The following is a 22727-nucleotide window of genomic DNA, read 5'->3' on the forward strand; positions in this document are numbered from 1 at the left end:
GATTCTCTCCACACCAGAGGATTTGTGAGATCAGACTGTCACTCCATGCTCAGAAACCCCACAGGTACAGTAGTTCAGTGATTTGAGATAAGTCTCCATTTGCCCTGGTAAATATTAAGGCCAAACACTGTTGCCAAAGGGCAGTCATATAAAATCCCTTTTAAAGTGTACTATTATTTTTTAAAACATGTTATGTCCTAAGTCTTTCCATTCCACAAGAGCAGGATTTTACAATATTCTACACCCAACCTAAAACTCCTTTTTTAACCAGAATATTTTATAAAAGATCTTTTAACCCATGTCTGAAATACATACTCACACCAGAGCCAGCTTTCCCAGAAGCCCATTAACCCACCAGTGTGTGTGCGTGTTTTGGACGGTGGGAGGAATCCGGAGCACCTGGAGGAAACCCGTGCAAACACGGGGAGAACATGCAGACTCCACCCAGACAGCACCCCAGGAACTGAACCCAGGGCCCCAGCGCTGCCAGGCAGTGATGCAGACTGCTCACTTTCTGACAGACATCCCCAGCGGGACATGATTCTGACGGACGCTTCCTTCGGGGTGCCGGGGTGCGACGGACGCGTCCTTCGGGGTGCCGGGGTGTACCTGAGTGGGGGGGCGTGCCGCGGTTCGGAGCGATCCCGGGGCGGGCGGGGGGTAGCGGGTGCCCGGCCCGTGCTGGCGTCCAGCTCCGTGGGGAGGGAGTGGCGGGGGGTGCGCCCCGCGCCAGGGGGCTCCAGAGTGCGTCTGTCCGGCGTCCTGAGTGGGGTGCCGCTGTCTGTCTTCCAGTGGGGTCCAGTGCTGGGAGACTGGGAAATGTGGCCGGTTCCAGTTTTACATGGAGTCAGACTGCTCGATCTGGACTGCTGATAGCGATGAGCTAGTCATGGAAAAACAAGTCACCATCACAGTAGTAATTAATACTTCAACTGTTTAAATCACCCCTAATCTGGCCCTGTGACATGTACCCCTCTGGCAGCTAGATCTGACCACATATATTACACCCTTGAGATTACAGTGAGAGATGATAACACTGACTGTGGTGTGGATTCACAGGAGCTTTAAATCAACACATTTTCTTGTAGAGAGATGGGATGTGTTTCAGTACAGACAGGCGGTGCTGGCTCGCAGGGCTGAGGAGGAACCAGCGTGGGCCAGTAGGAGGCGCCACACTCACCAAAGGCATTGCAGCGGCACGGGTCATGCTTGTCCAGGTAGTGTTCCAGCGTGTCCCAGCCACCCCCGACTCGCACCATCACGTGAGTCCGCAGCACCTGGAACACACCACAGCTGTTGCACACCTGGCGGACCAGCTGACTGCCACGAGTCTCGTGTGGTCCCCAGTGCCCATCACTTTACTGTACTGGAATACTATGGATTTTTTTATTGAATACGTTATCCATTCTAAATCCCCAATTGCGGGTTCTGCTCTGCTCTCCACTTGAGTCCTGGGGAAATAAGGACTGTGCGTGCTTACCGTCAACATGCTCACTGTCAAACCCTTTTATATGTGACGTACTGCAAGCTCTAGAGTTTCTTACAGGAGCGCCTAGAGTACGTCAGAGGAGTGATGCATCTCTCGCTGACAACACAGGAAGCTCATGGGCGTCTGGTAAGTCCAAGAGCTCACTGTTGTGCAAGCTGACAACACCCAGCTTGACTCAGGCCTGCCCACGCCCAGCAGGCCAGCGCACAGCTACCTGCAAGCCCTCACTCGAGAGTCACGGGCAGCTCGGGCTTCAGCCAGCGCTGTCAGGACTGTGGGAGATAACATGCACTCCAGGCACAGACCTTCACTGCTTGAGCCATTTGGGATATCAAGGCCTCAGTTTTAATACTATGTGTGTTAAACATACCAACTGAAATGTTAGACATCTTTATTACACTTTAGAAAGCAAGCAGTAGGACATTTTTTTCCCCCCAAAGGCTCTTTTTCAAAGAACCACCTGATTGTAGCCTGATCTTGTCAGATCTCAGAAGCTAAGCTAAGCAAGGCTGGCCCTGGTCAGTGCTGGTATCTGCTACACCATTCATGAGTGAATGCTCAGGTTACATAGCTCACCCTGCAGTAAACTGTATGACTGAATACTGCAAGCCATTAGGGATGGCTTTTTGTCTTTGTCGTTGGTATGCCTGAAGAAAACAATCTTTCTCATAAAACAGCAAGAAATGCCGGTGGCTATTACACTTATTTGTTCTTATTGAACTCCAAATACTAACACGAAGTCTGTGTCCTGTTCAATCCCCTTCAGAGGCTTCTTCCCTCACGGCTGACAGGAAACAGCAGCTCGGCGCTGCTCGGCTGCCTCTCCTGCAGCCTAGGGACCGAGCCGCAGGGTGACAGGCGGCTCCGCAGATGAAAAGAGGGCTGTTTGCTTTGAATTCAAGGCATTTCAGCTGTTGAAAAGCTTCTGTCTGGCAAGAACAGCGCAGCGGCCGCGGCCCTGGGTAACTGCCCATCGGCTATGGTGAGGAGCTGCATAGTAACGGCCATCACAGACAAAAGCAGAGGCAGCTTCTAATTTGACCATGATGCTGCATATTAATTAGGCACCAGTACTAGACAGATACATAGAAATGCTATCAATAAGGACTTGCATGTTTTTACCAAAGGTAGGCAAAATCTGAACGACGGAGCTCAATGGATAAAATAATACTACGGATTTTGCTTTCCAAGAAAAACATCCGAGACTAGATCACCAGAACTCAGGACGTTTGTGGAGCAGCAGAAGTACTGGGTCCATAAAGAAATTTCATGTCTTCTCACCTAGGCTATAACGGGGAATGTTTTTATAGAAGGGTCTTCTCTTTACTGTGTATTAACAAAACTGTCATCCCAATTTGCCCTGGCTTGAAGTGCCTAACTTGCTGTATGACACAGACAATCCAGGCAGATTGCTGAAAGATCCTGGCTTATAGAAAAAAAAATGTCAGACAGATCCATGTGGGACTGGGGCAGCACTGGTCAGGGTTCTGAGCTCATGACTGGACAGTCGTGGCTTCAGATCCCCGGTGAGACACTGTGCTTTTATCCCTCAACAAGGTGATTCACCCAAAGGGCTCCAGTACAGTAAACCACTAGACAATTGGCTGCAAATGTAAATCACTTTGGCAGAAAAGCTTCAGCCAAACAACTTAGTAATTAGACCCACGAAGAAGTGGTTGCATTTTTCATCTCACAGTTTTATCACCATGTGTGTGATATACAGTACTAGCCTAACCACAAGAGAAAGACTCAGTTGGTCTTACCCTGATGAAGATCAAAGCACTGGAATCTCCTACTTTGTACTTCCCCTCAGAGACCTTGGTCATTGGAAACTGGGATGGGCAGGAGCAGCGCCCCAAGATTTCCCGCACCTAGGGAAACAAGAGGAAAACACATCAGGTTCCTTGTTCCACAACCCACTGCTCTTAAATTCCCTATATACTCAATAGTCCCAAAATACAAACTCAGCTGGTGCTGTATTATTAAAATAATGCTTTGGTATTGGATATAAAAAGTAGTTTGGAGAACACAGTAACACAGGATAAATCCCTATAATAATGCATTTTTATTTCATCCAACATAGCGCACACTGGTAACCCATCACTGCTTTGTCAGTCTGTAGCAGAAATAAAAATAAAAAGAAACACAAAGTAACCATTTTATTTTCTTCCTTCAATATAATGACACTTTACACTTTATTTAATGTGCTTGAACACACTGTGTTTTGCCAAGTTACGTCCAGAATTTCTGTCCACCTGTTCTGCTCTATGGCAGGACAAACCCTCTTCCCCAGGTTTATCATAACCTTACTACAGCACAACACAAACAGCTGATGTGGAGTCCAAGCCATCTTCCTCTGTTACTCAGTGCCCTGACTGTGCTAGGGTCTCAATAATGCAAGAGCTCTTTTATTTAAGAGGAGCATATAAGAGACCTCCCTTGATCTCTGTGGATCAGTTTTCCAATGAGATCTCATTACGTCTCAGCATCCATTAGATAGCAGAGCACTGCACTGGTATTGCCACTCTTTCTTTCAGCTCAGTTTGAAAATGTCCTGCTGGCACAGAGAGATAGGATTCAGAACCAAATACAAAAGCTGTAAGGAATGGAATAGCTGTTCAACACAAAACCCTTGCAGTTTTTTTTTGATATTTCACGTTTTCTGGCATCAAACACACATAATTATGCCCCTGTTTTCACAGCGGTATAGCCCCTGCACAGTATGCTTTATGTCAGGGAGCTTGTAAAAAACAGCTAAAAAGCAGGAGCTTGTACCTTGAAGGTTGTTAAGCATTTCTCAGTTGCTTTCTTGTAACTTGAGGATACATGGAACAATTTGCTTTTGTATACCCATTACATTACAAAATCAAATCCCATTAAACATAAACCCCAGTCAAATAGGCAGTTTCCAAATATGTAGAGCTAGAAGACCTAAAGATGTCAGCACTTCAATTAAGACTTCGTCTCTGCAGGAATTCATCATAACAAACTAACGGGTGATGTCACCTTAACGGGAGGGATGATAATGGAATTGTGTGTGCAAGGACACACATCCATTTAAGGTTTTTTATTGCAGTTATGCAATTAAAAACCACTTATTCAACACTGTGGTAATCATATAAAAAAGACAATATATATCATCAATTTCCCTATGGGAAATTATCTATCTATACTCATGTCCCATGAAGAAGCGTGATGAAGACAGTTGTGTTGTCTGTGTAGACTGTTCAGCAGTCTGTGTGCCGAAGTTATTTTTAGCAGCTCTTACTAGAAGAGTGTGTGTTCGAATCAGCTACACTCTAGTAAATAAGCTCACAATCACAATCATGGAGCACCTCTGTGTGGCGAGACTACATCTCTAGTTGGAAATCACTCTCTATGGCATCCAGATCTGATCCTCCTTCTGTTTCATGTTCTGATTGTTTTGGACCTCATCGCAAGTTTAATCTTTTCTTTTTGCTGCTCCTACTGTTATTTGCCACTTCAGAAATCTCAGCTCACCACCGAAAAGACTCCAGTCCCTGGGGTGGGTGTTCCTATGGGGATGATCTAAAAGAGTACCTCAGGGACCTGTATTAGGACCTCTTTCTAAAACAAAGAGACACACTGAGATTGAAGGAAGTACTTACACCTGTATGTGGCTTTCACACATTTTTATCTTCCAAACAACATTTGGAAACAAATAAGGCGATCAAAATGTTAGGCTATATAACTAAAAGTGTAAAATGTGAACCAATAGATGTTATAATCGGGCAAGGTCACATTTTGTGGGGAATCTTCATCACTACGTTGCAAAAAAAGATATTGCTGCTCTGGAATCAGTCCAGAGGAGAGCTACCAGATGCATTCCTGGGCTTATAGAAACTATTCTACACTGACAGGTTAAAACTGTTAAACCTCTTAGTCTTCAACACAGGAGACTACAAGAGAACCCGACTCAAATATGCAAAATCCTCAAAGTCACCCCAGCAGAGAAAAGCACACCCGAGGACGCTAGTGGAAAACCGCAGAGGTGCAGTATAAAACTGAGAACAGGGAAAACTTTTTTTTCCCCCAATAACGGTTCTGTGAGTCTACAACACGCTACCCTGCCAGGCTGCTGAAGAGGCATTTTGGCTTCTTGCAGGAAATGACGGGGGTCCAGCTTAATTAGCACAACCCGAACCAGAGCCCTCAGCTCAGAGATCCCGTCACGGGCGGAAACGCACCCCAGTCGGACAGTTTGCATCCCTGTGGGGAGAACAAACTGTAACGCTTACGGCCGACAGGTACTGTGTAAGAGCCGGCTTACCAGAGCAGGTGACGTCACCGCCCTTCCCAGTAATAGCAGGACCACAGCCCCTGGGCTGTAGAGAGATCTCTCTTTGGCTCACTGGGCTGGGTCCCTGCTGAGTGTTGCGGGAGTCCCGGGTTCGAGCCCCCGACGGTGGGGGGCTGACCTAATGCGGCAAGGGCGCCCGCCTGAGCCCCCATTGCGTTACAAAACAAACAAACAACAACAAAAAAAAGGACTTTGAGAATTTCGACCCGGCAGCGGGCCTCTTCCACGCCACCTCGAGGTTAGCCTTGTGTAAATACCTCCTACGAAGGAAGCATAAACCATTTTATGAAGTTTCGGCTGAAGGCCTGAAAGGCCCAGCTGAAAAGTAAAGAGAGGCAGTCTCTGGAAAGTTGGCAATAAACAGTTGCCGTGGCAACAAACCGGAGCCTGCCTTTCCCCTTTCAGGCTGCTCTCATTCCCTCTGCCTAATAATAAACTGGAGGGCAGGCGTGGTACCGGCCTTCTGGGAGCTACGTTCCTCGCAGCCTGCCTAAGCCACATCCATTACACTCCCAGCCTAAGCCATTATTTTAGAAGATGGAAAGCAGTAAATGAAGAAGCTGCAGTTCCTGCACACGGTTTTCTCTTGAACCAAACACCGTCACATATATAAAGCCAACAAGCTACAGAAAGTGCTTAAATTCCACTTGAACACCACCTGACTGCAGGATGTGTGTGCTGTGTACTGAGAATATGAAGTCGGCCAGTGAAAATATGGCCAAACTAAATGGGAGAATTAAGTGCCAGTTTAAAATGATCAAAAGAGGCTTGTGACATTAAGAAAATTGACTAAAGAAGTCGAGATGTACAGTAAACACAAGTTACACTGTTGGCTTCTCCTCTTGCTCTTTCTCAGGGGAATAGCCAAATAAATGTGTTCTGAAACGTAGTGACATTAATTCTTCTGATTGCAGCCACTTGTGTGTATTACCCAGTAGATAAAATTATCAGGGACGATTTAGGAACTGTTTTGCCTTTGTCTTAAACCCATTAAGTTTTCTGAAAAGGAACGATTTCTAAATCCTTTCTAACTGCAAAACAAGTTGGCTTTCTAAGCCCACATAAACATGATTAAGAGGAAAGAATAAACTGCGTATTTTAAAAAGTATTTAAAATTATATACAAGATTGATTTTCTGCAACATTCCTCTTAATTTGCTCTCATTCAGTAATGCCCTTTAATGTAACTGGACTTGACCCAAAACAAAGATTTTTTTGGCCGTTTTCGTCAGTTTACAATCTACAGAGGCTGGTCCGTGCATTAACGGGGAGGAACTGGCAGATAAAAATTCTAGACTAAAAGTAAAAAATGCTGTAAAGTAAAAGTAATCAATTTTTGTCACAAGTGAATGGTTATATCTGAAAACTTCAACAATGTAAGAGTTCACCAGGCTGGGCCACAAGTTCTTTACTCTGTAGTGCTGTATGTACAGTCTTCCTCTAGAGCTTTGTTCAATCATTGCCATGGTGCAATGTGACAATTAAATTAAATTCCTCAATTCCTAAATATAACACTACAGTACTGCACCCTGGGCAAAGAGTTTAATCCCTTAACCCTGGGATGACCAGTCCTGGTCCTAAGGGCTGTTTTGTCTGCAGTTTTTCATTTAATAAAACCAGCTGGTTCCTGGCTTAACTGGGCCAATTTAACTGCCTCGGCCTGCTCTTCGGGAATGGACTGAAATGAATGAGAGAGAATGAAAAGCAGTTCTTCTTCTTTAACCTTCAGTTGTATTTGTACTAATAAACCTCATGAGCAGAAAACATCCATAAAGTGAAGTAATATTTTACCACTGAACTAATTAGAGTATTCGATGATGACCATCTACTGTATATTTCAACAAAAATTGCTTTAGTTGCACTGTAGGAGTCATTTGACAAACAGCCAACATTTTAATCATCTGCCCCCACAGCAGTCACATGTAATAAATATGATAAACACAAAACTCATGCTTCTCTCAAGGAGTGGAACTCAATTAAGCTTCTATGCTCCAAAATTCCCATATATAATCACAGGTTTGGGAGCATTGTTTTCCTTAATAAACTAGTCTCTGCAGCATCAAAAATGATAGCAGCATAGGACTGAATGCCAACTCGATCACCATTTTGTACAAAATGAGATTAAATTTAATTTCAAGATTGTGACAGAATCACAATCTACAAAAAGAAGGAAAGACATGCAGTTAAATGATTAGAACTTTGCAAAATGCCAGAGATCCTTACACAGCAGTATGCATCTCAACGAGAGCTGTGTCAGCTTCTGTTGGTTGAGTGGATCCTGTTACAACACTGCCTGCTTCTGGAGACAATGGTGTTCTCTAATATTCCAGCAGGGCAGCAACACTCAGCCATATTCCTGCCATTATTGTGACAGCTGGCTCTGGCAGATCCTTTTGAGAATTGCTTGACAGGAATCCTGAATTATTAACCTACCGCTAACTGAACCAGTAAGGTGCATGAAATGTATAATATAGATTATAATCGTGATCCCAAATTTTCATTCCAGCTTGACTCTTGCTTGCTAAATGAAAGTAATAATTTGCTTCATTTGTTCTTTTCAATTTTTTTTATTTCTTTATTCCAAAAGGCTGCAGTTTTGAAGTTACATACAAATATTTATATGAGTAGAGAAAAGAAATGCCAAATTGAAAATTACATTACTGATATTACTTCAATCTGGCATTCAATTAAATTACTTGGTTCAGTTGGACTCCTTTGGGATAAAAACCAAGAGACACTGAGGTTACACACAAATGGATTGGGAAGCTCTGTTCTAAGCAAATATCTTTCTGCCAAAATAAACACATTTACTTATCTGGATAAATCCACAATATGCCATTTTGGAACAGTTAGTCGCTAAGAAAAAACTTTTGTCTTTCTGAAATTTGGGTTTGCAAAGAAGAAAGTTAAGTGAATACATTCCTGAAGTTACAGAAGGGTGTGTTGTCTCTGCCCTGTAGCATGCATGGTGTCTGTCAGAGTTTGGTTTGATATGGATTCTGGAACAACTAGACAGACCAGCCCTGTTGGACTGGTTTTACTGTAGGTAAAGCAGACAGTTTGACTGATAAATGACACAGGAAGGCGAAACTGCATCATCACAGGCCAGTGGCTAAGGTCAGGCATCCTCCCCTGAGCGAGGCTCTGACAAAGGAAAAGGCTTTTATGTCCTGTTCTGCAACAAGAAAGTGTTTCAAAACTGACATTCTCCAAAAAACAACCGTGAATCGCAAAAAGACAAGACATCACAATGATGGAAGGAGGCTCTTGGCAGGGGTCCCATCGTCGGCAACAGCGTTGTCTCATCTCTCTGAAATCTGGGCCGAGCTGCTTCAATAGGAGCACAGTTGAGATTCTGAAACCTCCTGGCAAATGGAATGCTTTGTGTGGGGGGGAAATGGGAGACTGTCAGCCAAGTCGTTTAAAAGAAAAATAAATGAAGAGGAGAATTTTAAGACATTGTCAAGGTGTCTGCCAAGCAAAAAAAAAACCACAACAGAGCACCGAATTTCAAGTCTCATTATGTGGAGCAATTTTCCTGATCTCACACCACGCAAACAGAAAGCTCATTCCAGCTATTTCCTGATCTCATCCAGAAAACACTTCCTTAAGCCTTTTACTGCAGCAGAACAAAATCCCCCAAGCAGAGCTCACAAGCCTGACCTACTGCAGCCGCAGTGACCTACTTTCCCCTTAGTGGGGTTGAAAAGAGTGAACAGTAATTGTACCCCAGGCGCAAAATCAGATTTCAAATGCAGTGTGAACCGAACCATGTGAGTCCTGTCCTGCCTAGAAGCCCGCGTTGCCTGTAGCGCAGGATCTTGCAGAGACATGACAGTCATTCCTTCACATGGTTTTAATCACTTTGATCAGTGGACTTCAAAACAGAAACTTAGCAAGACTCAGCACAGTGCCAGTGAAGATCAGCATCTGAGATTCCAGCTAGTCTGTGCTGCGTGTTCGGTCTTTATCAGTTACAGCGTTTGTCAGGCAAGGGAACAAGGAAGATGAACAAGGGGAACAGCTCTGACTAAAGGCCCACAGGCAACATCAAGAACAGACATCATTTCATACGGACGAAGAGAGACAAGAGACACAGACAAAAGGGTCCTTTTTTAAGTGCTGCCCTCAGCACTGTTATCACAGGGTTTAGAGAAGGTTCGCTTTCTCAGCATGTTTTTGGAGACATCTCATTCATCAGGGCAGTCATAAGACCAAAGACATTTATGCAGGTCAGTTATTGCAGGGCTGGGCCTATTCCCAAAACCCCTGCTCTTTGGAAAGTGCATCTCAGTATAGGAAGCTCAAAGGCCGTTTCAGGGTTATGGTAAAACCTGCTGGCAGCAAACCCGTCAGTTCTGTTTCACTGCAGCTTGCAATAGGAAAGACAGATCATGCGTAAATATCACATGGTAAAGACAAAGTGCAAAATAAATCCTACCCCCATCTTGACCAAGTACTGATACATCCATCCATTTTCTACACCACTTTATCAGGGTAGCAGGGAAGCTGATCTGAAGAGGTACCAGCAAGCAATGTCAGCAGCCAGGGCAGGACATCAGTCCATCACAATACTGATACAATCCTAATTAAAACAGAACTCTGAGTTTGGGTATCGCTAAGCTGGAGTTGTGGATACATTCTCAGAGCTCACACACAATGCCACAAGACTCGCCAAGATTTCGTCTGAGACGAGCCCCTGCCTCTTGGAAGCTGAAAAGTGGCGAAAGCGCCTTATTACCCAGGAGATCTGCTTCACCTTTGAGGTCCAGGTAGTCCCAAGTGGGGAGAAGCATTTCAGAGCAGCACAGAGCACGAGATCTCATCTGGTATGTCTCCTGCAAATGAAGTTCTAAGAATATGTTAAAGAATGTATTGCTTAGAGCAAGAAATAGTTCAATGAAGAATGCAAGGAGCTTCACATTGGTGATGATCAGTTAAGAATGACGCTCTGACAAGTCTGCGATCAGCTCTTGGAGTTAAAACATGATTTTTTCATTCACTGTTCTGAATGTAATTGGACTCAGTTAAAGGTATGAGCGAAAATGAATAGCAATGGTTTGATTTTTTTACTCATAATCACTGTCAAGTGGTCATGGCGTGTCATGATTCAGAGTGCTGGCAAAAAACAAATATTCTGTGACCAAGTGGACAGTGCACAGGATGAGAGAAGAGTCAGTAAAGAATGGAAAAAAACTGTCCATCACAACACAGATGAGTAACATCTGAGTTGCTCCATGGGGGCCCTGCAAACACACTGCTTTAAAAGCGTTATTTAAACCTAACTGCAGTAACCAGGAAGTGCATGGGAAAATTGCTAATAGTGCCAGAATTACTCACTTTCCTGAGAATATGCCTTTCTCAGACAACAGACTATTTTCTGAAAAAATCTTGATACATTAAGGAATGCATTATTTACGAGCAGGAAGGCATAAGGAGTTGTCAATTAAATTGTGATTATTGTAAGACTGTAGGTAGGCTTTCCACTTTTTAGACGAACAAAAAAAGATCCAATCTCTTAAACGAATGTTTTTTCCATTTCTTTTTTTAACCACTTAGCTGATCAGCACATGTGAATGTTGCTAAAAATGCTGCTGCAATTGATTCAAAAGCATTCAATACCATTATGCTGACGTAACAGCAGTATTATTAACAATAATAAATGAGCAAGCTTAAGCCTCCCTGACAGCTGCTGAATATTTTCTTAAAATCTGCAATCAACACTTACTTTACTATACAGCCGGACTGTATGGAAGCACCATTAAGAAGCAGCTGTCCTGTCTGTAGTAATTAAAAGAAAGTTTTACTCATTCTGACCTGGGTCAGACCAAATATGTGCTGCACAGTGTTCTGTGGCACTGTTGTCAGACTTAGGTTCTTAAAATAGGCTGACTAACTGTATCGGCATCCCTCTGTAGCCATTGGTGTGCTAGTCTGTAAAGCAAGAGGGCTTTCAGGTCACACTGAAGGGAACATCTCCAAAAATCTTAACCACACATGTTCCTTTACAGTTCCTACTTTCCTGTGGCATTGGGTGCTGTTCTGATGTGCTTGTCTTGGACCATACAGCATTGAATGTGCACTGGAGTGCAGAAGCTGAATCACAATTGTTGTTTTGAAACATAATTATCACATGATTATGATACAGGCAGTCGTACCCTTTTAGAATACTCAAAGAGGTACACAGTGCAGTTCGAGAAGTCTGGCAATTGCCCAGCCCTTTTACTTAGCCAAAGGGAGGGTTATGAATCAGTGACAGTGCTAGTATATTTGTCAAATAACCCCCCCCCCAAACCTTTTAGCACATAATACTGAAAATAGGGTAAAATAAAAACACAACACATTTAAAACTGCAATGCCAACAAAGAGCCCTGTCCAAAATGGTAAAAGGTGTTTACACAGATTCAGAAATCAGACCCAAAATACCAGCTCTTTATCAGAATGGCATTTGCTTAAGTATCCGTGTCTGTGCAATGCAACAAAACTGTCAAGAGACTAAACCTGATCCCTGAAATACAGATTTCCGCTCATTTTCTTCTTAGATGACTTTGATCCCCGGATTCCCTTTTAATATTTAATGCGACCGATGCTGCAGCACTATAGCTGAAAGATTACAAAATGATTATGGAAACATACTGTATGGGACATGTTTTTAAAGGAAGAGCTCTGTTGCAAAATGCTACAAATTTAGTGGAATTGTATCAGTCTGTCTTCATAGGCTGGAAAACACAGGTAGAAAAGTGCTATAACCACACAGAAAAGGCTACAGAGCGGACAAGAGCATTCAGCTCATCTTGCTCAAGTGGTTGCTGGAATTTTAATAATCCAACAATCACATCAAGCCGCCTGGTATGGCTAGAAAATTGATTGTTATGGCTATTTCCCAGATGAGTGTTTTTGTTTCTCAGAAGTCTAGAAAGTAATCAAAATCCTCTACACTGGAGACTATTGTAGAGTCTCTTTAACTTCCATCTCAGACAGAAGTAATCATACAGAGAAATACATGAATATTAATTTACTCAAGGCACATCTTCAGCTGTACACTGCAAGAGGACATTCTGTATGAAAAGTTACAAATGACAGGAGGCCATCTGGGCCACCCGGAGATTTCTTGCGAGAAGGCAGGGTATCGGCTTCAACAACACGACTTGTTCCACACCTTTAGGGCAAATAAGCACCTCCTGTTCTCGGTTTTAAATGCACTTTTGCATAGTTTCCACTTGTGTCCTCTGCTTTGCATTTTATTGTTCAAATTCTAAAACAGCTTTCTTACTTTGAGATGCAGCTAAAGCGAATCGTAAATGTACACTTTAGGGAAGAAGCTGAAAATCAGTTCTAGTTTGCCTGTAAATGTAAGTAGAAGTAACGTTTTCTGCTATTAGTTCACTTTGTTTCATCAGAGTCCTTGAAACTCAGTATTATTCAGTACTGGTGGTCTTTGACTCACTAACTTACTGAGGTTGACATCAACATTTGAGACATAAGGTACATGTATTACTACTGTGATCTATCTCCCAATACTCACTGTTTGAAAGCATTGAAATACTTCACGCTGTGGATTTGGATTTCTTAGATGTTCTTGTCTTTCTGGGCAGGTTCCAATTTAATTCCCCGTGGACTAGCTTTCCAGTCTTACTCTCTACTTGAAATTCTTTGCCAGAAAACCTTCCACATAAAGTACATCAAAAGCCATGCCTTGGTGGCAGAAACTGAGTGTAAAACACACAGGATCAAAGGCTCAGTGTGGTGTTCATCAGTTCTAGATGAATTCCATGGCTGAACGGGTTAAAAGCACAACTCGGCTACCAAGGGGAAAAAAAAAGACAATCTCGCTCTCTGGAATGGCATCTTAGTTAATTGAAAGAGTTTGGGCGTTAACCTAATTAAATGCGTGGAACCACAATTGCTAGTCTTTGAGCACAGTATAAAGAGAGCCCTGTAGAAGGAAGCCTGTCTCGCAGCAGTAGCGAAGCGCACATAGCCAGCAATTACAGGCCTGTATCTTTCCCCGAGATCAAGGGGGCAGAAGTCTAACAATTATTCACATTATAGAGGGGATTGCAGCCGATAACGTCAGATTTGAGGGAAGCACAAGCTGTACATGGCAAATTGGGCTAAAATAGGTTGGGCTGTTAGCACTTGAAGTGCGATTGAAAGTCCAAAGTTCCCAGTTCCTGGATTACTTGCATCATCTCTGGGTCAACAGCACAGCCACATTAACAGAACCGCGTCACAACGAGAGTGATGACAGGGTGGAAGCTTTGACCTTTGAACCCAGTTGGCTGGAATGCGACGTGTACTTTTGGGACCGATTTCAGCTTAGTACTCTTACCCCAGCCTCACCAGCAACACATGGCTCCCTCTCTCTGCCTCAGATGCCAGCCTTCCTTTACAAAAACGCTGACCGCTCTGTATTTTCACAGCTATCAACCTACTGATATGACAGGAGCAACACAAAGGCAAGACAGACGTTTTTTTCTAGTGAATTTTTCCACCTCCCGTATCCCGTAGCCATCCTCACCTGGGAGGTGTAGAAAAGGCTGTGCAGTTTCGTTGATGACATCAGGAGCTCCTGATGGTAACATCACCTGAATGTTCCTCTCACCAGAGCAAACACAAATGCCTAGTTGCTACTGGCCCAGTCAGCATGGTAATTATAAGCTCTTAAATACTCGGGAGTATGTGCTCAGGCTTGCTTTTCCTTTGCAGTAAAGCCTGTCCTTTTTCTTGGATGACTACAGTCATGACACAACAGGCAAGGCTCAGTACAAGGGATATCCTGCCTGCCAATCACAGTGTCACCGTGTGGGCCCTGTCTTACAGAGTGGATATCACAGACCGCAGTCATGGGCTCTTTCCCTGCAGCACCTTCTGGCACTGCTGGAAATCGTCAGCCGCAGGACGGCTTTTAAAAAAAAAAGGATGCAATGACATCATCATCTTGGCCCGCCAACGCGATGAAGCCAGAGCTGCTGGAAACGGCTTTCAGTTTCCTGGCTCTCACTTTCGTTTGAGACCAACACTGCAAACGCGTTGAGGCAGGCGAGTCTTCTTACCGGGGACTCAAAGGGCACTGACCCGAGGAGAGGAGGTTCAGTCTGTGAGTCACAGACACTCAGGCTGTGCCAAGAGAGCCTGACTGGCTGTCTTACAGTCCCACCCTTCCTCTCCCTGAAACTTGCTAAGACGGCCTCTTACAATCAAAGAACAACAAGTCCCGGAAATCCCTGCCAAACAGAAGACAAATGAGGGTCGGAGTCACGGTCTGACACGCTCCGATTGTCCTGCACAGCAAGAAGACTCCCTTCAACATTACAAACAGCAGCCTTGACACTCGGGGTGACAGCAGTGGCCTCAGCTGCAAGAATAAAGCTGCAGTAGCAATGCAATGACAGCATAGACCAGAGACACTGTCCCCGCTGTTAGAAACACTGTAACCGACAACTTAACATCTCCTGCTGATGATTGCAAACTGTCAGAGATGGTCAAATATATTATTCCAGTTATTTTTCTTCTCAAAAAGCTTGCAACCTGTGAAATACAGACTAAACTGCTACATGTGTATTTGGAAGCAGAATTGTCAGCCAAGACAGCCCAATCCACGATCACAGGTTGGCCCTTTGAAGTTGGGATGAGTGACACAAAAACTAAAGCCGAGAAGTATCGACTTCACTCAGGAATAACAAATGTATTTCAGTGCAGTGAAATTAACCACAGTCTAACAACCTGAACCTGCTATATTCACTAACTCGGTCACTCAGACTAGTGGCCCAGAGAGAAAAGCGAATGTTTTACAAAAAAATATCCGGCCCTTCCTATATCAATGTGTTTTATTTTCTTCATAGCTTTACATGGTGAATAATAAGCCGATTTCCTCCAAAAACATACTTAAAAATATAAGATGCTTGTGTACAAAATGACCATATACGAGTTGGATCAAAAATCTGGACAAGCACACTGCCCTCTGGGACAAACACGACGTAAAAATGGCGTTGTATGCCCCTTGATATCGATACAGTGGTGCAGTGATCGGCATTACTGCCAGACAGTCATCAATTCTGGACCTGAGATGCTGTCCGTGTGGAGTATGTATGTTCCCTCCTTGTTTGCGTGCATTTCCTCCCACAGTCCAGAGACATACCCTGGAGTAAGTGTGCGTGCGTGCGTGCGTGCGCTGTGATGGACTGGCGTCCTGCCCAGGATGTACCCCGCCGTGCACCTATTCCCTGCTGGGACAAGCCCTGGCTCCCCGCTCCCCGGAAACAGCGGTTAGGAAATGGATGGATGCACGGCCCCGAAAACTTCTGAAGAAAAGAAAAAAAACCGGCGTTGACCTAGCAGCCGTGCGCATACAGTACATGATCTTATAGCACATGAATCACAGCAGCAGCAGCATCATCCCTGCTTGACAGAGGCTTCTGTGGAAACACACAGAGCAGACAGCCACGTGGAGGAGTCCGGCGGAAGCCATGCTGCACGCTCGAGTGGACACTAAAGCCCGGAGACAATAATTAAATTGTGCTCTCCACAGTCAAGGAAGGGGCTCGCTCACGCTGCGTGTGAAACCGCGGCCCTCATTCATCGCTCCACAGTGAAAACAAGGCTCGCTTTGTGCCCACGAGCCCCAGTCCATCGCCAGAGGCCACGCCAGGGACTTCCACTCCGAGGCTCTCACTCTGACGAGACAGACAGCACACCGCGGTCACCCACTCGCGCCCGGAGGGGCGGGCGTCAACTCCATGGCGCGCAAGACGAGTCCGAACACATATCCTCCATCTTCTGCCCCAGAGGAAGACTCGATGTTTTTGCTCGGCAATAGCCAGGGCAGTCTGCACCGTGACACAGTACAGACTTGAGACAGAAAACAACTACATGATCAAACAAAAGCCGTTCTGGAAATAAATTAAACAGGCTGTTTCGATCGTGGCCTATGGCCACGCATTCAGTGAGCCAGCCTAGCTTAGGCCCAGGTATCGCAGAGCTCCTGTTCCACTCATGGCAGTCTTGGCCTTGCTGCTGGAATAACCAGACAGGCAGCAGAACAGCTCCTAGAGCTCTAATTCCCATTGCCTATCATCCCGAATACTTCCCAGAGGGAATTTCCAGCATGTGAATTTGTACTGCCCTGCTTTACGACTGGATGCGATCGGGTCAGACCCAAAGGGGAGGGAGGAACGTACACAGAACCAGCAAGCCTCAGTCTCAATGCAAATCCCTCAGTGCTCACCGGAGCTGCAACAAGCACCAGGCTAAAGGCCTTCGAGTCTAACAGCAGAGAGCCGGCTTCATACATCACACCCTGAAATCTGTCGGATGCTGGCGATACTAGAGGAGAACATAATCAGATGCTACTAAGGGTTTTGCTGTGTTGGCACCAGACTAGGATGTATTTAGCATGGCAGGCATGTAGTTTCCCTAAGAAACATGGGATTAAGATGAGCTAAATACAGCAAGAATGAAGCTCCTATCGCAGCATAATAATTCCCTTCCGATTATGGATGCAATCTCCGCTTCTGATCAGCATTCATTACCCAGCCCCAACCAGCTATTTCTCAACCACAGCTCCAACAGGACCAGGATAACAGTGACTTCTTATGCAAAGTACTGAAGAGAATAGGAACTCAAAGTAACGTACTGTGCTGTAACAGGAAATCGCTTACAGATTGGATAGAGGAGTCTAAATAAATCATTATTTTTGTAGTTTTCTCCAATAATTCATCCATCCACTTTCTAGCTGCTCTATCCAATTCGGGGTCAAGAGGGAGCTGAAGCCTGTCCGGGCAAGCAACGTTCACAAGGCAGGGTACGCCCAGGATGGGACGCCAAGTCACTCACATACAGACACACACACTTACGTCAGGGCCAGTTTTCCCAGAAGCCAGTTAACCTACAAGTATGTCTTTGGGGTGTGGAGAAAAACTGGAGCACCCACGCAAAGATGGGAAGAACATACAAGCTCCACACAGACAGCACCCCAGGTATGGAATTGAACCCAGGGCATAAGGACTGCGAGGCAGCTATGATAACCACTGTGCAGCCTAGTGCCAATCCTGCTTGCAATACCTGAAACCAAAACTTTCCAGGTAATAAACTAGTGTCCCCAATTCCAAGCATGTTCTTCGTGTTCCTAAATCAGTTTCTTACTTGTCAGAGGCCTACAGCTCCATGACTCCTGGAGTCTCTTCCTTCACTGTGCTCTGTCTGCCATGCTCTTCCCTCCTTTGCCCAAGGCACGGGTGGAAAGTTTGATGTTGACTTTGGAGACCATTTACATACCCAATTCATGAGTTCTGAACTCGTGCGTCTGCTCACGACTGCATCTTACCTGCCCAAACATATTTCAGCTTGTGCTGTTTACCGGCATACAATTTCAAAATGCAAAATCATTGACACACAATCCACCCATGTGCACCTTCCAGACTTCCTGTGGATGTGCCTCTTTCCCTTTCTTGAGAAATCATTTTTGATTCTTCTTCTCCTTATTGAAAAATCTTGTCTGATAGCACAGGCTCCGGCTGGAGGTTAGTTTGATGATTGCACACGATTGTTAAATGTTGTAACGCACCTCGTTGTAGGATAAAAGGAACGCTATAGGGTAAATACACATGAACCCTAATTTATAGATCTATTTGAGTACTGATGTCCTTCAGAGCTCCATACAGATTCAAGAGGCCCCGAGGTCACTTACCAGCTCGTCCAGATTGCGCATGTCGCACAGGACCCTCCTCTGCGGCCAGCTGGGGTACACGGGAACGCCTGGCAGGGGCACCCCGGGATTCTCCTCCCTCAGATACCCCCTACTGGGGGGGCTTCGCTGGGCACCCCCCGCGAGGCTCTCCTGGTCCCGTATCTCCTCCTCGATCTCCTCCTCCAGCTGTATGAGCATGGGCGCCAGCATCCCGAACTTCGCGCCCCTGCGCGCCACCTCCAGCAGGCACAGCACGAAGTTCTTCTCGTTCTTCCTCAGGACCAGGTCGTTCGTCTCGAACATCAGCACGTCCTGTATCCACAGCTCCTGCCGGCACCAGGCGATGAAGTTGGACACGTTGTCCCGGGCCACGAAGGACCCCGGCGCCACGCTGCGGGGCTGGAACACCACGTCTTTGCGGGGCACACGCATCGACCTGGCAGCCTCCGGGTTCTCCAGCTGGAAGTCCAGCGCGGCCCGGTTGACGTTGTTGGCGTGCCTGCAGAGCGCGCCTCCCGTCTCCAGACCCTCCATGAAGGTGTCAGCCGTGATCTCCAAGTCGTACAGCGTGTTGAGCCACTCCGCCAAATCCTCTTTCATGGCATAGAGGTATTCCTCGCTGGACTTAAAAGGACGAATGCTTTTGGAAGCCGCAGACTGGATGTTGCTTTGATCGGCCATTTTACCCCCAATGTAACTTAACAACCACCCACAGCTATTAAAATCTAGTTACAAACACTCGCTCTGGAACCGGCCAGCAGACACACTCTGTAGCAGCCATGATTAACGACGTGCGCTTTGGATGAAGTTCTCAAAGCAAGTGCTGGATATTCTCATTCGCCGTCAGCAGGGACAAGTAACGCAGCGTGGATTCCTTCCCCACGATAGAGTGTTCAATCCCCATGTTCTCCTCATCGTCACTCGTAAAACGCATCAGCCGCTGTGAGGAAAAAGAGCAGAAAATAAGGACAAGCATTTAGTAGGACGCACGATACTTTTCTCCGTAGCGCTGTGCCGTGTTTTCCGAGCGACGCTTCTCCATTTAAAACTATACAATAGCACACAGACTCCTTCGGTACTTTCATTTCGGTCTGGCTAAGTTTTCATAAACGACCCCCACCTGTTCAGATGGGTTTAACACCCGTAACAGTCTCCTCACAGCGTCTCTCCCGGAGCAGAAGCTCCTGTAACGAACAACATGTTGACCTACTCTGACTAAGGACGGTTCAGAGCCTGTGGCATTATCTTATTACCGGAGGATCAGCGCTTGCAGGAGAGAAAATTAACTCTGTGCAGCTCGAACAAGACCTGATGAAAACGGCTAGCATACAGTTACAGGTATCTGCCTGGTCATAAGTCGATTTCAGAACCATAAAGATGTTAGGGGCTGGTTTTACATTCTGCGATTGGCAGCAGTCCGGAACTTAAGTGCTACTCAGGTTTTGTGAAACTTCTGCTGTGAATCGTCTGGATATACACTACAGCATTTTAAACTAAAGAGGAAAACTTCGTGTGCCTTTAATTTGATCTCAGAATGTGTTAAAATACCAGTTTGGACGAATGGCAATGGTTTAGTGTTAACAAAAGTTGTTACAAAAAGGTTTTATTTTCACTGGACATTGTAGACATACAATTATTTTATATACAATAAATTGTATCCGCTTTTCGGTCGCAATCCCACATAGATTAACAGGGTCTATAACGGATAACAAACAGCCCTGTTCATTGCCATCTTGAAATTCCGAGGATTTGCAAGCAATCGAAATGAAATTCAAGCGACACGCGTGCTGAACTTGTTGCAAAGCGACAGACCTTATACACCCGAACAGCTCTGTGAAGACCGGGCTGCTCCACCTTTCAGTATTAAGGACCTGCAGCTCAGCGAAATGGCACTTGGCAAAGTGTTCTTCTACGAAAGCAGAACCCACGAGGAATAAAAAAAACAACAACTTCAAAGCCGGTGATGCGACACCTCACCAGGGGGTCAAAGTTTCCCTGTAGTGTCTTGATTCCCTAAACTGGTATTAAACGGAAACCGCAAGTCAGATGTCATCTCAGTGTGTAATGCCCGGGGCATTCCAAAAACGCGCGGTGTGAAACATGTCCGAAGCAGGCTGGAGTGCGCAATATGTTGAAAATACCCCCCTGCCTGCGAACGACCGGTCCCAGACAGACACCCCTCCTTTCAGAAGCTGAATTTACTTTTACTGTAACTCGTCTAGAGCTCTAGGCGCTTGGGTGTAAAGCTGAATACAACAGTAATTACATTTTGCTTTCAGAAGTCTGTATCGAAACATCTGATATTTTACGGAGTTCAAATGATTCAAGATGACACAAAACGCTTACCTGCTCAGGTGAGTTGTGTAGTAGGGCTCTCTTAACCAAGCACTGTTTCTTAGCCAGGCCTCTTCGTCAACACATCTCCACTGTTACACAGAACTAAAATAAAGTCCCCGACATTTACTTTAAAAAACAACAACGGTACTGTTACCATCCAAACTCCGCTTTCTTCGCGACCAAAGCGAGGACCGACTTCTGAATAAATATATTATCGAGGAGCCGAGTTTCCCCGGCGGTCGTGTTAAAATAAAAAAAGCGTTTAAAACAAAACGAAAGTCATAGGACGATATATAAAAGGGGGGGATTTAAAAACTTTTAGGGGAAACCCAGATTCTATCCCCTGTGCATTTTTACGTACAAACACTGCCCGTGGAGGAAAAAACGTGAGTATTAATGGTCTCTCCTCGCCGCCCCGGCTGCGGTTTCTCCGCTCCGCAGTCCAGGTCCAGTCTAACAAGCGCAGCTACCCGGAATTCACTCCTCCCTCCGGGGCCCGGAGCGTCGAACAAGACCCGACCACCACGGCTCGGAAAGTCGCAGAAGACATGCTCTTCATTAGTGTATTAATTGCCAGCACACCCTTCTTCCACGCCTCTTCCTAGTCTGCACCGGCGCTCCCCATCGCCCTGTCTCTGCCTGCGAGCGAGCTCTCCGCGGCTCTCAGACCTCGCTCGGGCATGCCCAGCCGGGCTGCGCCAATCTCCCGTCCCATCTCCTTTTTTGAGATCCTACTTCCTCACACGGCCACATACACCCATTCTCTGGAGAGCTCGCCCCCAATCCGTTAATTCTCGGGTTAAAAGGCACAGTCCGGTGCTGTCACTATTTCCCCACACAACGGCATTATCAGTGGGGTGCATTGGGAAGGTTAGGGCACAGGGAATATATATATATATATTTTTGCCCTGTTCAAAGTTTTTTTGTTGTTGTTCCCATCACTATGGATACTGTCTGCTACCTCGCTGCAGCAAAGTCTGCCATTTAAATCACTTTTTTTTCTTCTCGCAAATCTGGAATGGAGCCAGATTCCCCAAGTAAAGAGATACGCAGAATTCGTCTTAAAGGGGACTGGCCTTTTTAAATTCCGTTTTATAGCTAATACGCGGGCCTATTTGCCCCCTTTCGTATGATCTGTTATTGACTAGAAAAACTGAGTAGGGGGTCGAGAGTTTCTTAAATCCTCTTCAATTCTGAATCAATTTAGTTAATTGTAGTTTGAATTACCGTTTAAAACGATTTTGGGGGGGAAGTCAAAACCAAATAAAAAGAGAGACTTCATGCCGCTGTAGTTGCCCAGATGGAACTGTTTTTCGCAACTTTGACACCCAGATCTGTGTATTTTGAAGTGTTCCTATCCTGCCAGTGATGCCTGTGATATGATTAGAGGTGTAGAGATGTAAGAGGAGGATTTGTTGAGTGTGTGAATCCCAGTCACACACAGCTGTAAAAGGAGTTATGAAAATCCCCTGAGAAGAGATGAGTGTTTTAGAGGAGGGGCAGAAACAGAGTACATTAACACTCTTGCCTCTCAGACGCGGGGAGATCTTAATCCTGGCCACAGACGACCTCACCCATTGCACTGACAGAAGAGCTCAGACACCTCTGATTATGTGGAGTCAGAGGTGGAAAGTGTCACCTCGCAGGTGTCCTTCAGGACAGCCGGTGTTAAACCTGTGAGGGTCTGTGACGAGCGTTTTGAGCCACAGAAGGTCACTGGAAAAGAAACCAGGCTTTCATCTTCAGCAAAATGGCTGGTTAGCTTCCCTCACACAGCCTCAGCTCTTTCTGTATAGAAGCTCCTCCAGTTCTTTCCACTTCCACCCTGTCTTTATCAGTCCACTGCTCAAAGGATTACCCACAATCCTTCAGAGGGAGGCCAAATCGAGTTAA

At 45.4% G+C, this 22727-nt stretch overlaps 1 protein-coding gene across 3 annotated transcripts in view; it reads right to left on the reverse strand.

Annotated features, from left to right (window-relative positions):
* gas2l1 (growth arrest-specific 2 like 1) overlaps nt 1-21808 on the reverse strand; it is a 32254-nt gene extending 10446 nt beyond the window's left edge. The window contains exons 1-5 of one of the 3 annotated variants that reach the window (XM_088617798.1): nt 20844-21808; nt 18498-19437; nt 3253-3360; nt 1181-1277; nt 610-883 (exon numbers count right to left, since the gene is read on the reverse strand). In XM_088617798.1, the coding sequence (XP_088473924.1) occupies nt 610-883; nt 1181-1277; nt 3253-3360; nt 18498-19178 (1160 nt within the window). In that variant the 5' untranslated portion in view covers nt 19179-19437; nt 20844-21808. Of the gene's footprint in view, nt 1-609; nt 884-1180; nt 1278-3252; nt 3361-18497; nt 19438-19617; nt 19743-20309; nt 20578-20843 lie in introns of those variants that run through there. The other 2 variants (XM_088617802.1, XM_088617801.1) reach the window with 2 other exon arrangements.
* Between the last annotated feature and the right edge of the window lie 919 nt (nt 21809-22727).

The sequence above is a fragment of the Lepisosteus platostomus genome, chromosome 24, assembly GCF_059453375.1.
Source record: "Lepisosteus platostomus isolate fLepPlt1 chromosome 24, fLepPlt1.hap1, whole genome shotgun sequence".
In the NCBI taxonomy this organism is placed as follows: domain Eukaryota; kingdom Metazoa; phylum Chordata; class Actinopteri; order Semionotiformes; family Lepisosteidae; genus Lepisosteus; species Lepisosteus platostomus.